The sequence below is a fragment of the Drosophila ananassae genome, chromosome XR (assembly GCF_017639315.1).
Source record: "Drosophila ananassae strain 14024-0371.13 chromosome XR, ASM1763931v2, whole genome shotgun sequence".
NCBI lineage: Eukaryota > Metazoa > Arthropoda > Insecta > Diptera > Drosophilidae > Drosophila > Drosophila ananassae.
This window is the reverse complement of record NC_057932.1, coordinates 18,937,163-18,950,345: the sequence shown is the minus strand read 5'-3', so window position 1 is coordinate 18,950,345 and position 13,183 is coordinate 18,937,163. Positions and strand designations below refer to the sequence as shown.

Genomic DNA, 13,183 nt, shown 5'->3' with positions numbered 1-13,183 from the left:
TCCCATAAAAAATACAATCCTTCCAAGTAGTCTCTAACAAAATGTCACTTTTCAATTTCATCCACATGCCTGGAACATTCCGGATAACTTTCAATCTTTGTTGAGATCTCACAGCGAGCACTAGCTTTTCCGATAGCTCCCCGTATTTTTTCGAGAATATTTTCCAAGAGTCCAATATTTGTTTCTAAAATAAAAGCAATCGGGTTTTGTGAACCGCATTTTTCCAAATTTAACTTAAGTTTTGAGTTGAATATTGTGACTTATTTGATTATCATCATGGTAAGATCTAAAAACAAAATAATAGTTTAAAAAAATAACAATTTCCACCCAGTCTATGTCGATCTTCTACCGCAAGAGAGCGTCGAACCCCTTCACCAAGGAGTCTGTCACCGAGGCCCTGAAGACCCTGGTCGGGGAGGGCTCCACCCGGAGGGACAGATACCTGAGGCGCTTCCAGAGGTCCCCCAACGCCTGGCCGGCCCTGGACGAGATCCTGGCCGACGTGGAGGCCCAGCCCATGCACGTGCTCCTCTTCGCGGCCACCACCATCCGCTCCAAGATCAAGCGCGAGGCGCACACCATGCCCGTGGAGAGGATCCTCCAGCTGAAGAGCGGCCTGACCCAGTGCCTCCAGGAGGCGGCCCTCCTGCCCGCCGGCCGGCCCCTGATCATCCAGCTAGGCCTCTGCCTCATCGACCTGGGGCTCCACTTCGCCTCGTGGAGCTACGAGCTGGCCGAGCTCTCCGAGAAGATGGTCTCCGAGAACCGCCCGGAGCACATCCGCGTCTTCCTCGAGCTCCTGCAGCTGCTGCCCGAGGAGGCCCGCGAGTACGTCGTCAACGTGTCTCCCACCCGGGAGAACTTCATCGAGCGTCGCCTCTGGGTGCAGGCCCCCCACGTGGTGTCCCTCATGGGGCAGCTGATGGGCTACCAGAGCATAGGGCTCGAGGGCGAGAAGCAGTGTCTGAAGGTAGGTCCAACTACTGTCCCTTCTCTTCCCATTAGGAGAGTCCATCTCCCCCAGGTGTGTGCTGCCTGGACCCGGTTCGGCTACATGGACGCGGAGGACCTGATCAACAGCCGGGTGATTCTGCGGACGCATCTCATCCTGCTGCACGAGGAGGAGGAGCTGCACGCAGAGGCCTCCGACCTGGTGGTGGCCCTGCTGGAGTCGGCCAGCATCGCCAACGACCTGGAGCTGGAGGTCTTCCAGATGGGCAGCGGCCTGGAGGACAAGTTCCTGGGGGCGGTGGCCCAAGACAAGAAGGCCCTCGTGGCCAACTACGTGGCCGTATTCCTGCAGCTGGCCGCCACGACCTACACGGTGACCCAAGGCGCCAAGACCCTTGTGGCCGAGGACCGTAGAAGAAGGGTCTTTGGGCTGCTCCTCCACGTGGCGAGGTACTGCGAGTGGTACCCCGTGGAGCAGACCCTGAACCTGTGGCGGAAGCTCCTGCAGGAGCCCCATGTAGCCGCCTTTGAGCCCCTCGTCCAGGACCTGATGAGGATCCTCTTCGACCGCATCCAGTTGCGCGACTCCCACCAGGACTCTGGCCTGCGCCGCTCCTCCCGCTTCGGCCTCTTCCGCCAGCGAGTCGCTGACATCCTGAAAGCCATGGCCCCGCAGGTACCCCCCGCCGTCATGGACGCCCTCTTGGCCACCGCCCAGAACCCCGCTAGCCCCTGGATGCAGGTGGAGGCCGCCGTCTTCTTCCTCACGCACTTCATCGGCAGCTTCGCCCACCTGAAGACCTCCTTGTACGAGCGCCTCCTGGCGATCCTCTCGCAGCGCCCCCAGCCCGTCTTCCGCCGGGTGGAGCGCCGTCTCCAGAAGGGCCTCAAGAAGCAGGCCACTGTCGGGGGCGAAGTCAACTGCTCGTCCTGCTAGACCTTCTAGATCCTGGATCCTCTAGATCCTCCCAAATTGTTGGTGCATTCAGTTCGGATATGTTCAAATTTTTGGTTTTTTCCTTTGGCCGTTCAGTTTTCAAATTTGCGGTTCCGCGAAATGCCATTCCGATTGCATTTTTTAAATTACTTTGTAACGCGAATAAACTTTTTGGTATTAATCCTGTGCAGCGCCCTCTTTCGGCGGAACAGATCCCGTGCAGAAGTCCCTATCCATCGATAGGATCCGTGCAGAGGTCCTTATTCATCGATAGATTCTAGGGATGGCAGCCGGCTTACCGATATTCACCGTGCAAAGGACCCTTCTCATCGATAGGTACCGTGCAGAAGTCCTTTTTCATCGATAGATTCTAGGGATGGGAGCCTGCTTGATCCCAAATCAAGTTGCTTTTCTCAAATTTTCCCAAGGGATCCCCTTGGAAATGCCAGAAACCCCCATTTGGCCCACTGGGATGTCTATATCTCAGCCAATTCTCATCCGATCCTCAAGCGGATTGTTTTTATCGATTTCTGCATCGATTCCTGACAATTCTGCATCAAAATCCGAATGCAAAATATTTTTCAGATTTTTTCTCAACTTTTCCCATGGGATCCCCTTGGAAATCCCAGAAACCCCCATTTGGCCCACTGGGACGTCTATATCTCAGCCAATTCTCATCCGATCCTCAAGCGGATTGTTTTTATCGATTTCTGCATCGATTCCTGACAATTCTGCATCAAAATCTGAATGCAAAATATTTTTCCGATTTTTTCTCAACTTTTCCCATGGGACCCCCTTGGAAATCCCAGAAACCCCCATTTGGCCCACTGGGACGTCTATATCTCAGCCAATTCTCATCCGATCCTCAAGCGGATTGTTTTTATCGATTTCTCATCGATTTCCGATAATTCTGGATCAAAATCTGAATACGATAACTCCCTATTTGGCCTGCGACCATAGGGCCAATTTCCACCTCGAAATATTTTTAAATCGATTTTAGATCGATTATCTCCAATTCCCCATCAAATTCTGATTTTTTGTCTCAATTCTAGTAATTTAAGCGTATTTGGCGCCAAAAACAATATTTTTCCGGAAGTCGGCCATGTGGCTATAATTCGCAACCGATTCTGGCTGGGCCTATATAAGGCCACCCGACCGAGTGAAAATTTTTTCCGAAAATAATTTTTGTTTTTTTTCCTTGTTTTTGTTGTAATAAAAGTGTCAATGAAGCACAAATTTTATGGAAGTGGTCTATCAAAGTGCCTGCAGATGCCCGCCCTCCGGGAAGTGGATCGGTGGCCGCTGAACGCCGTCCTGGCCGACGAGGATGATGGTGTCGCCACTCCGGTTCTGATGCCAGTGGACATACAGTAGAAGCTCTTGTCGCTGTTGTATCCGTCGGAGTATCCTTTCATCAGCTGCTTGGGAGTCCACTTAATGGTAAGTGACTGGATGCCCTGGTAGAGGCTCAGGTAGCCGGGAATCGGCACCCGACACGTCCTTGGGCAGGACGAGGACGTTGTTCTTGCCGTGGGGGAGGGTGGTGCGGGAGTTATGGTGCAGTGACTCCAGGTGGGTGGTGTCCTTTTCCCGGCACTGATCCTGTGCCGCTGAACCTGACGAAGTGAAAATTATTTAATTCTTTTTTGTTTCTTTGCAGGATAATCTGACCAAGATGCCTACCAGCTCATCCGCACAGGGATCGGACCTTCGCCCGGGTGAACTCGAGGGCGCAGGGCCCCACCAGCAGGGAGCTCAGTATGGAGCCGTAGTCCGGATCGGCGACCAGCGCCTACGACCTCCCGGTCGTAGTAGCTGCTGGCGTTGCCCACCAAGTGCTCAATGATCTTCGCCAGCCGGATCCACAGGTACCACCTGTGGGCCATTGGACACCGTGTTGATGGTGGTCACTGAGCTGCTGCTGCCGCTGCCCTTGCCCTGTCGCTGCTGGAGGAGGAGGATGGCTCTCCTGGGCCGTGCAGAAGTCCTTATTAATCGATAAGTTCCGTGCAAAAGTCCTTATTCATCGATAGATTCTAGGGATGGCAGTTGGGAAGAAACATCGATGGGAAAACCATCGATATTCCACATTGAACTGCGGTGGGACCGATCTTTTTGGAAGCCCTCGCTCTACTTCTGTTTCTCTAGAGCTTTATTAGCTAAGTTAAATACTAACTAACTAATTACCTATTATACCTTATACCATTAAAGAATATAAAATGTATCCCTTTTAGACTAATTCCAAGCTACAACAAAAAGTTTAAAAGCTCTGAAAAAAAAGCAAAATACTTCTAAAAAAAATTGAAAACTTATTGAACGGCGTCCAGAGAACGCTGGAAAACATATAATGTACAAAATATACAAGTACATAGCGAAGAATTACAGATTTAAAAATTTGATAGCTTGGACAAATCCTAGAACTTCTTGCCCTTCTTGCTCTTTCGATATTTGGGAGCCTGATCGAGCATTGGTCCCTCGGCTTGGTTGAGGCGATACTTGAGCTCCGCCCGGGTTATTTGGACCTGGGCCACCACATTGTTCATGTCCGCCTGGTAGATGCAGTAGTCGGAGACATTCAGCCGGATCCTGTTCTTCTCCATGGCGCCATACAAAAATGAGTAGACGATGTGACCCACGGGGATATAGTATTTGAACCAATTGTGAAGGCGGCCACTGAAATAATAATATTTAATAATTTAATAGAAGAAATAATGGAAAAATAAAAGAAATACTTACACTAATTCCGATCTATTATGCAAAAAGTTAACAAACTTGGCCAGATTCTCCACATCTTTGCGCAGACTAGAAATAAAATAAAATAAAATATAACCAAATCATAAAAAGAATAATAAGACCTACTTCTCCTCCGATTCGGCGACCGTAGCTCCATCCCTGATGAGACGTACTTCCAAATAGAAGCCATGACTGTACTTATACCGCAAGTACTGAAGACTTCCGATGGCCAGCATCTCGCTGTCACTGAACAGGATAATGAAATCGGCCAGGACCTTGCACTCCAGCTCATCGTTTGTGGCAAAAATAATTGTCTTGCCGCAATAACGTAAATATCTCAATATATTCCAGATTTCCCGACGCGTTGTCGAAGGCATTCCACGGGTGGGTTCATCAAACACCAGTATCTTATTATAGGCCACCAGGGTCAGGGCTATTTTGACCTTCTGACGCTTCTCCGCCGTCAGGAGACCACACTTTCGATGCATCCATCCGGTCATGTTCAGCATCAGGCACAGATCGTGCATCTTCTCTCCGATCTTCTTGTCCGGAACACCTCGAATCATGCACAGCAATCGGATGTGCTCCCTGGGTGTCAGCTCCTTGAGCAGACCGTCGTGCTGCGGACAGTAGCCCATGTAGGTGTGGATGCTTTCCAGGTCGTACTTGAAGTCCAGTCCACGGACGTAGATCTCGCCGAAGGCGAAGCCCTCTTTTCCAACCAATTGTCGGATTAAATGGCTCTTGCCGCAGTTTCTGGGTCCAAAAATGCCCATGCTCATGTACCTGGAAAAGAAGGAGGGAAGGATTTATACTCGTTAGTGCTAGAAAATAATATTGTTTTAGAAACTAGGCATTAATAATTATTCTTATTCAACTCCCAACTGCCTTGTAGTCTTGTAGTTTAAGATTTAAACCGAATACTCTCAGAGAAGTATCGGATATCGTATAGCATAGTACTTATAGTTCATATAGTCAGTCATAACTACTTAAATATTAAATAAGAACTGCTTAAAAAAACCTACTTATTTAAGGCAAACGATACTGTATTAATCCTATTTCCAGTGGGAGGAACACGGGCCTCCACTTGGTCCACCAAAAAAACAGACTGCTTGCACTTTGTCATGTCCGCCTCGGCAATTTTCAGTTTCACATCCGCCACATCGCCATCATCGAAAGGATATGCGGCAGTTCTCATTTTATGGAGGCTAAAAAACCAAAATTAAATTAAATTAAAATTAATTCATAAACCTAAAAGTCTTACTCTCTCGATGAATGGAACTTCTTTTCGCGGCGATGCAATTCAATCCAAAATATGAGACACAGGGAAATAATGGCAGTGACTGTCATGAAGAAAATAGCAGGAAGTATTCCCGGGGACATCCATTTAAAGTAGGTATCAACTAAATAGATAAACCAGGTTAATAGATTAATAAATTGTAAATAAAACACTATTTATAAACAACTACTTACAGCGACAATGAGGCACTACTTCGTGCATATTTTCGGGAGTGCAGCTGGCATGTGCCTCGCACTTGGAACGACACAGTTCCTGCTCCAAGGACTGAGTGTATACGTTACTGATGCCGTCCAGTAGCGAAAATCCGGGTGAGAGACATGCCCCGTAGAAGAATATATCATTGCTGTTGGCCACGTCCCAGTAGATGATGTACAGGACAATGCCCGATGCGCCATGGACCAACACGGAAACTAGAAACGCTCTCATCATCGATTTGTTCACATACATGGCCACCAGATAGGTGATTGGAAGTGCGGCCAGTCCAAAAAATGTCATCAGCAGGACGAGTAGGGAGTTCTCATAGAACCCGAAGCCCCCGATCCCCACCAGACTCATAATCACCACAATAATGATCGAGTAGATGAAGAACGTGAACCAATCCCAGAACAAGTTAATGCCCCAGAATATTTTCAGACCCAGACCGGCCATATGCTGGAGGAATCTCAGCTTGAAGACCTCCTCCTCGACCAGGGGGATTACGAATACGGATATGGTCAGTGGCAGTATGCATCCAATGACCAGTGGGGCCTGGATGTGGGCGATCTTGTTGTCCAGCAAGTTGATTTTCATCGAGAGTTGGGTGGGCATGGGATGGTTATTCACCAGGCACATTATATCGTTTCTATCCGCATAGGAAAGTCTAAAAAAAAAAGAGATTTTAAAGGGAGAAATATAAGAAAAATGTATGGCTTTTTTAGCTATTAAGTTAGTTGACGAAAAGCCATTAAAATTTATAAGGATTTTCGTCACCAGTATAGTTATTGCCAACTTTTAGGCACAATAAGTGCCCAAATCTTTTCCTTAAAAGAGTTTCAAGTAAAAAATAGTTTGTTGCTATTAATTTATGAAATTTTAAAGAATTTTCTTAATAAATAGTTGAAAATGTAGGTGATTTCGTCACCTTTCAAAAATTCATTAATTCCTAACCAAACTTACTTCAAAATAATATTATGCAACAAGTTAAGCATCACTGGTGCCGAGTGGAAGATATCCTGACTGATATATCCATTGATGTCCTGCTCCCCGTCCGCCTCCACAGCCCCCATGCTCGTCAATCCATCCTTCTTCTTCAAATCGTTCCGATAACTTCCCTTCTCACAGACTAAGGAGTCCTTATCGAATACCTTGGAATGGGATTCCTGCAGCTTGTTCTTGTTCTTGCTCACCGATTGTATGTTTATGTAACCACAATCCCCCAGATTGGGAATATTATCAATAGTTTCCACCTTGTCATCGTCATAGGCCAGTTTAATTTCATTCATTCGCTCCTTGGGCACATTCAACATAACCGATAACCGGGCGATAATGGCGATTAATATGAAGCTGGTGATGATCATAATTATCGGCCAGACATTGGGGGCTGTGTGGATCATCTTTTTGTAGAACATGGCTCTCATGCGTTGTCTGGCCAGGTGCTTCTTGGACACAACCTGGTATTTAAATGTTTGAGCTGAAAAGTAAAGGATAAAATATAAACCATAGTTCTATATCTTCAAGAAGCTCAAAATGTATCGAACAATTTATCGATTTTCGAAATAAATTCATTACTTACTGACATCTGGTATAATTTGCTGCTGTAACCGAAAAGATGTTGCCAATTTCATGTAAATATCGGACAGTTCTGCCCCCACAACCCGTACATTTTCGATTCCCAACTTTTTGCGATCGATTTCCAAATGTATCAATAGTTTCTGCAGTCTTGGCCGATATTTGACGGGCAATCGATAGGTCAAAGTATCACCTATCTCGTTATCCGGCTCCACGTTCTGTAGGAATTGATTTATGAAGTCGGTGATGGGCTGATCCGGTACATGGGGTTTCTTGATAATGACCTGAAAGTGGACCATACTTTAGTAGTTTTTTTGGAAAAAAGGAAAGTAATCCCTATCTATTACCAGGTCCACTGTACTACTGAACTTGGCTCGCAAAAAGAATGGCGTTCCACTGGCCTCCAGGACACCCATGCTGAGTATTCCAATCCGATCGGCTATATGCTCCGCCTCCCCCACACTATAGGTGCCCATCACAAACGATCGGTTCTCCTTCTCGCTGATGACAATCGACCAAAAGATCTGCGCCTCTCGTCCCGTCAGGCCCAAGGTGGGCTCCTCCAAGATAATGATCTTGGTGTCACCGGCCAGGCAAACGCACAACGCCACCAGTTTCTGGGCCCCGAAACTCAATTGTCCGATCCTGGCCCGCCGGCTCTCGACGTGCTGATCCAAAATCGCCAGCCACTTCCGCTTCTCAATCAGAAAGCGATCCTGTTCCGTGGGCCGGAGCTTCAGCCGGACATGATAGTCGATGGTCTGCTCTACGGTGAGGTGCTTGTTCAGGCCATGTTCATCGAAACGGAAGTCGACCAGGCGTCGGGACGCCTCCTTGGGACCAAAGGGTTTACCCATAACCGTGACAGAGCCCTTCAGCGGGAACTTCAAACCCGCCATCACCCGGAGTACGGTGAGTTTACCGGAACCGATGTGTCCCAGCAGAGCATAGATCTCTCCTTTATAAACTCTCATCGAAATGTTCTTCAGAATCTTACGCTCTGAGTCCCGGTGGGCAGTGCTGACATGTCGGAGTCGCATCATTTCCACCGAACCCACATCGCCGTATTCAAAGTTTTGCCAACTGGGCGCCCGACCCAAGTACAGAATGGCGGAATCACCTTTGGAGTGCTTACGGCGACGATTATTTACGATCCGACGGCTGAGGAACTTTCCGGGCATTCTCCATTGGGCTGCCAGCAGGACCAAGAGATAGATCAGGGCGGAGCTAATGGCGGCGGTGAACAGGACAACAAAGTCAATGGTTTTCACATCTTCGGGGGACTCAATGCAGAGTCGGAAGAGATTCATGCTGAAGTGCATCTGGCAGTTGAAGAAGGCCACCAGAACGAAGAAGACGTAGTACTGATGGGCATCCCAATACCTCTCTAATATAATACAAAATGCGGCGTACATAAAAATCCACAAAACAAGTCCACATAGAACGGCGTTGATGGGATTGGCGAAGAGCTTGGCCACCACCATTCCGGTTATGATGAACTCCACGGTGTAGACGACCATGAAGCATACAAATCCCAACATACCCCAACCAGAAAGTTCACCATCTCGTCCACCAAAAACCCAAAAAGTCTAAAATAAAAAGAAACGAATATGAGAAAGCTACTTTGGCGGGAGCTTAATCAGCTATCGATAAAATAATCGTTAGAGATGGGAAATTCAAATGAAATATTTCCCTATTATTTCCCTATTATAAAGTTATTATAAACATTTTCAATAAAATACTCACCGTAACAATACCAATAAAAAGCAAATCAAAGCAAATCATTCGAATAAATAAAACCAAAAACTTGAGACACCATTGAATGCCAAAGGAATAACCATAGTGCCATTGATGGACCATAACACCATCCTCCACTTGGGCAGCCACGTTCTTCAGTAAAAATTATAATTTAAATATGAATTTAAACTATAAATATGAAAAACTTACTCTAATTATGTTCAAAAAAGGTAAAAGGTATATAAAATTATAAAGAAAGGTCGGCAATCGGTGCATATTCATCGACGTGCACGATTCATCATCCGCCTTATGCAAAATATTATAAACCTCGACATTCGGTTCGGGATATTCGGTTGGGAATTCATTTCTCAGTCGATGATACCACTCTGTAAAAATCTGATGTTGCAGCTGTAGGAATCCTTCGCGTATATAGATATCCTGTTGCTTATCCTGATCGGTGACGCGATCCCGGCCCTCATTAATTCGACCGGAACAGCGTGTCAGCCAGAGCCGATTCTCCGTGAGAAACGGCAGGATGGTACGGAATTCGCTGGGAAAGCGAATCGATAGGGATAGCTTCAGGGGTGTTCCCTCGGCCTCCACATTATAATAGACGACGCCGGCCAATGTGGTTCTTTCATCGAATTGATCCTGCATTTGATCGGCGCTGTTGAAGCCAATGGTGGCATTCAGTTCCAAGGTTTTGGCCACCGATTCGGTCATTTCTCTGGCGAACGGTACAATGGGGGCATAGGCCAGGATATATTTGGTTTTCTCGCGCTTCGAGTCGGCCAATTGACTGTGGATGGAGTTGTTAATCTAATATAATTATAATTAATCTTAAATATTTAAAATTCTATACTTTAAAAGTTTTGTGTTAGAAACTAGGAGCTTTTGCTTCTTCTACATTGAATATACTCAGAGATCTGACTACCTATTGCACTCTTAAGCTTAACTTTTAAGAAAAATACAATAAACTGATGGTCAATAACTCCAACCTTAAGCTTTACACAAAAAATACTACTCCTCTCTTGTATATAATCGAAGATCTGATTACTTCCTCCCTTTAACGGACACTCTAAAACTTACGTGAGTATGCTGATGTCCTCCAGCTTGTGGGAGACGATACTCTGTTCATTGGTGGCCTCCCGGCGATTGTAGAGAAGACGCTTGGAATGGGCAATGGGATTAAGTAGAATTACCAGGACCATGATCACCAGGGTTACGGCCTCGAAGAGAGTACGACGCCATAGATTCAATTCGATGCGAACGTAGCGCTTGAACAGGAGACCCGTAGTAGCCGGCATTATATTCCAATCTGATTATTTAATTATATTTTTATTTATTTATTAAATAACGAAAAGAGAAAACTTGGTTGAAAAAAATTTTATTTTTTGTGAAAATTTTTTTGAAGAAAATATCAATCTGTGCACTTTGATACGTTAGGTTTAGAAAAATAACGAATAATGAGAAGATATTTACTGTTGAACTTTATTCTCTAGGCATATTTTGATTAGAAAAGTTTGGAGACTCAAATTGTATCAAACGTTTAAATTTAAGGGGTACTTTGTTTTTCTTATATTTTCTATGATTGTTTTTTAAGAGACTAAGCTAACTACATATACATTTTAAAGTTTTTTAAATCTTTTATTTAAATTTAAAAATATATTGAAAAACAGGGCAATCGATAACATTTCCTCAATCGAAAGTGCTGCCAAACATCCATACCGATAGTGCTGCCAAGCATCCATACCGATGGTGTTGCCAAATATCCAAACCGATAGTGTTGCCAATAAATTGCGATAACCGATAAGCCAGCAACTCCCATCACCAAAAGCAAACCAAGAATGCCGAGTCATAAGTAAAATTTTTTAATAACTACGAGAAACAACATAAATAAATCATCGAAAGGCCAAATTGAATATTGAAACGCAACCGAGTAGACGCAAACCAAGATGACTGTCACCAATCGGGTGAGTTTAATTAGATATCCATGATAAATGGATAAAATTAATTGTGTTTTATTATTGCGGCAGATGGAAATCGAGTCGGCCTACCAGAAAGGCGAGGGATTCCGTTCCTATTACATCCAGAAGATCGAGGAACTGCAGCTAATTGTGGCCGAAAAGAGCCAGAACCTGAGGCGTTTACAAGCCCAGCGTAATGAGCTGAATGCCAAAGGTAATCTTTAAAGAATGACATCCGCATTTTTGTATGTTTCTTTAATTAATTATTATTTTTCAGTTCGGATGCTGCGCGAGGAGTTGCAGCTGCTCCAGGAACAAGGCAGCTATGTGGGCGAGGTGGTGAAGCCGATGGACAAGAAGAAGGTGCTGGTGAAGGTGCATCCCGAGGGCAAGTTTGTGGTGGATCTGGACAAGAACATCGACATCAACGATGTGACACCCAATTGCCGTGTTGCGCTGCGCAACGAGAGCTACACTCTGCACAAGATTCTGCCCAACAAAGTGGATCCATTGGTCTCCCTGATGATGGTCGAAAAAGTGCCCGATTCCACTTACGAAATGGTCGGCGGTCTGGACAAACAAATCAAAGAGATTAAGGAGGTGATTGAGTTGCCCGTCAAGCATCCCGAACTGTTCGATGCTCTTGGTATTGCCCAGCCGAAGGGTGTACTGCTTTATGGACCACCTGGTACTGGAAAAACATTGCTGGCCCGTGCCGTTGCCCATCACACCGAGTGCACGTTCATCCGTGTTTCTGGCTCTGAGCTTGTCCAGAAATTCATTGGTGAGGGATCGCGCATGGTGCGAGAACTATTCGTGATGGCTCGTGAACATGCCCCCTCAATTATCTTCATGGACGAGATCGATTCCATTGGCTCATCGCGTATTGAGTCCGGTTCTGGCGGTGATTCCGAAGTGCAGCGAACGATGTTGGAGCTGTTGAACCAGCTGGACGGCTTCGAGGCCACCAAGAACATTAAAGTGATCATGGCCACCAATCGTATCGACATCTTGGATCCGGCCCTTCTTCGTCCCGGCCGTATTGATCGCAAGATCGAGTTCCCCCCACCGAACGAGGAGGCCCGTCTCGACATCCTGAAGATTCATTCGCGCAAGATGAACCTCACCCGTGGCATTAATCTCCGAAAGATCGCCGAACTGATGCCCGGTGCTTCGGGTGCGGAGGTCAAGGGTGTCTGCACCGAAGCCGGTATGTATGCCCTGCGCGAGCGCCGTGTCCACGTCACCCAGGAGGACTTCGAGATGGCCGTGGCCAAGGTGATGCAGAAGGACTCTGAGAAGAACATGTCGATCAAGAAGCTCTGGAAGTAGACGACAACTCCTAAGCACATCAACTCTCCCACATCCCGTGTGTCCTTTAATTCTTTTGTCATTAAATATATCAGTTAGTAATATACCTTTTTGTGTAATTTTTTTATTGTGGGTATATCTTATCTTTTAATTTTAATATTTAATCTATTTCCATCCCTTTTCTTTTCATTTTAAATTTTTGCTTTTAAAAAGATACTAAGAAGGTCGCAAATCGTCCAACTTTCGGCGAGAGGAATGTATATATCTCTGACGGAATATCTATGACTGCTATCACAATCTGACACCGAAGGATCCATTTCTTTGTCAACTCCTTTACAAACCAAAGGAAAGCATGGGAAGGCCTATAAGGCCATAGCGCCGGCTATATCTCCCCCATTATTCAACCGATTCCCAAGCGGATTACCATAAAAGATTTGTAGACCAATTCCCCACAGATCTGCATCAAAACCTGATCTCGAA

At 46.0% G+C, this 13,183-nt stretch overlaps 3 protein-coding genes across 3 annotated transcripts; 2 read left to right on the top strand and 1 right to left on the bottom strand.

Annotated features, from left to right (window-relative positions):
- Positions 1–60: 60 nt before the first annotated feature.
- Positions 61–2,286, top strand: LOC6504396 (transportin MOS14). Its single transcript, XM_001967018.4, has 3 exons — positions 61–279; positions 332–970; positions 1,025–2,286. The coding sequence occupies exons 1-3, from the start codon at positions 277–279 to the stop codon at positions 1,886–1,888; spliced, it is 1,506 nt and encodes a 501-aa protein (XP_001967054.3). The 5' UTR covers positions 61–276; the 3' UTR covers positions 1,889–2,286.
- A 1,911-nt stretch (positions 2,287–4,197) lies between these two features.
- Positions 4,198–10,777, bottom strand: LOC6504515 (ATP-binding cassette sub-family A member 17). Its single transcript, XM_001967016.4, has 12 exons — positions 10,515–10,777; positions 9,636–10,224; positions 9,435–9,578; positions 8,036–9,277; positions 7,693–7,972; positions 7,077–7,590; positions 6,095–6,780; positions 5,886–6,024; positions 5,647–5,829; positions 4,748–5,407; positions 4,625–4,690; positions 4,198–4,561 (listed from the first exon to the last, which is right to left on the bottom strand). The coding sequence occupies exons 1-12, from the start codon at positions 10,730–10,732 to the stop codon at positions 4,303–4,305; spliced, it is 4,980 nt and encodes a 1,659-aa protein (XP_001967052.2). The 5' UTR covers positions 10,733–10,777; the 3' UTR covers positions 4,198–4,302.
- Positions 10,778–11,237: 460 nt separating this feature from the next.
- On the top strand, positions 11,238–12,809 carry LOC6504397 (26S proteasome regulatory subunit 8). The gene is made up of 3 exons (XM_001967015.4): positions 11,238–11,398; positions 11,462–11,606; positions 11,670–12,809. Exons 1-3 carry the CDS (start codon positions 11,381–11,383, stop codon positions 12,722–12,724), a joined length of 1,218 nt encoding a protein of 405 aa, XP_001967051.1. The 5' UTR covers positions 11,238–11,380; the 3' UTR covers positions 12,725–12,809.
- Positions 12,810–13,183: the final 374 nt, after the last annotated feature.

Coding starts and splice junctions, on each gene's coding strand:
- LOC6504515 (XM_001967016.4), bottom strand. CDS start 10,732: ATGCCGGCTACTACGGGTCTCCTGTTCAAGCGCTACGTTCGCATCGAA. Junction 10,225..10,514: donor GAGGACATCAGCATACTCAC/GTAAGTTTTAGA, acceptor CTCCATCCACAG/TCAATTGGCCGACTCGAAGC. Junction 6,025..6,094: donor AGTAGTGCCTCATTGTCGCT/GTAAGTAGTTGT, acceptor TTATCTATTTAG/TTGATACCTACTTTAAATGG.
- LOC6504397 (XM_001967015.4), top strand. Junction 11,607..11,669: donor TAATGAGCTGAATGCCAAAG/GTAATCTTTAAA, acceptor ATTATTTTTCAG/TTCGGATGCTGCGCGAGGAG.
- LOC6504396 (XM_001967018.4), top strand. Junction 971..1,024: donor GCGAGAAGCAGTGTCTGAAG/GTAGGTCCAACT, acceptor CATCTCCCCCAG/GTGTGTGCTGCCTGGACCCG.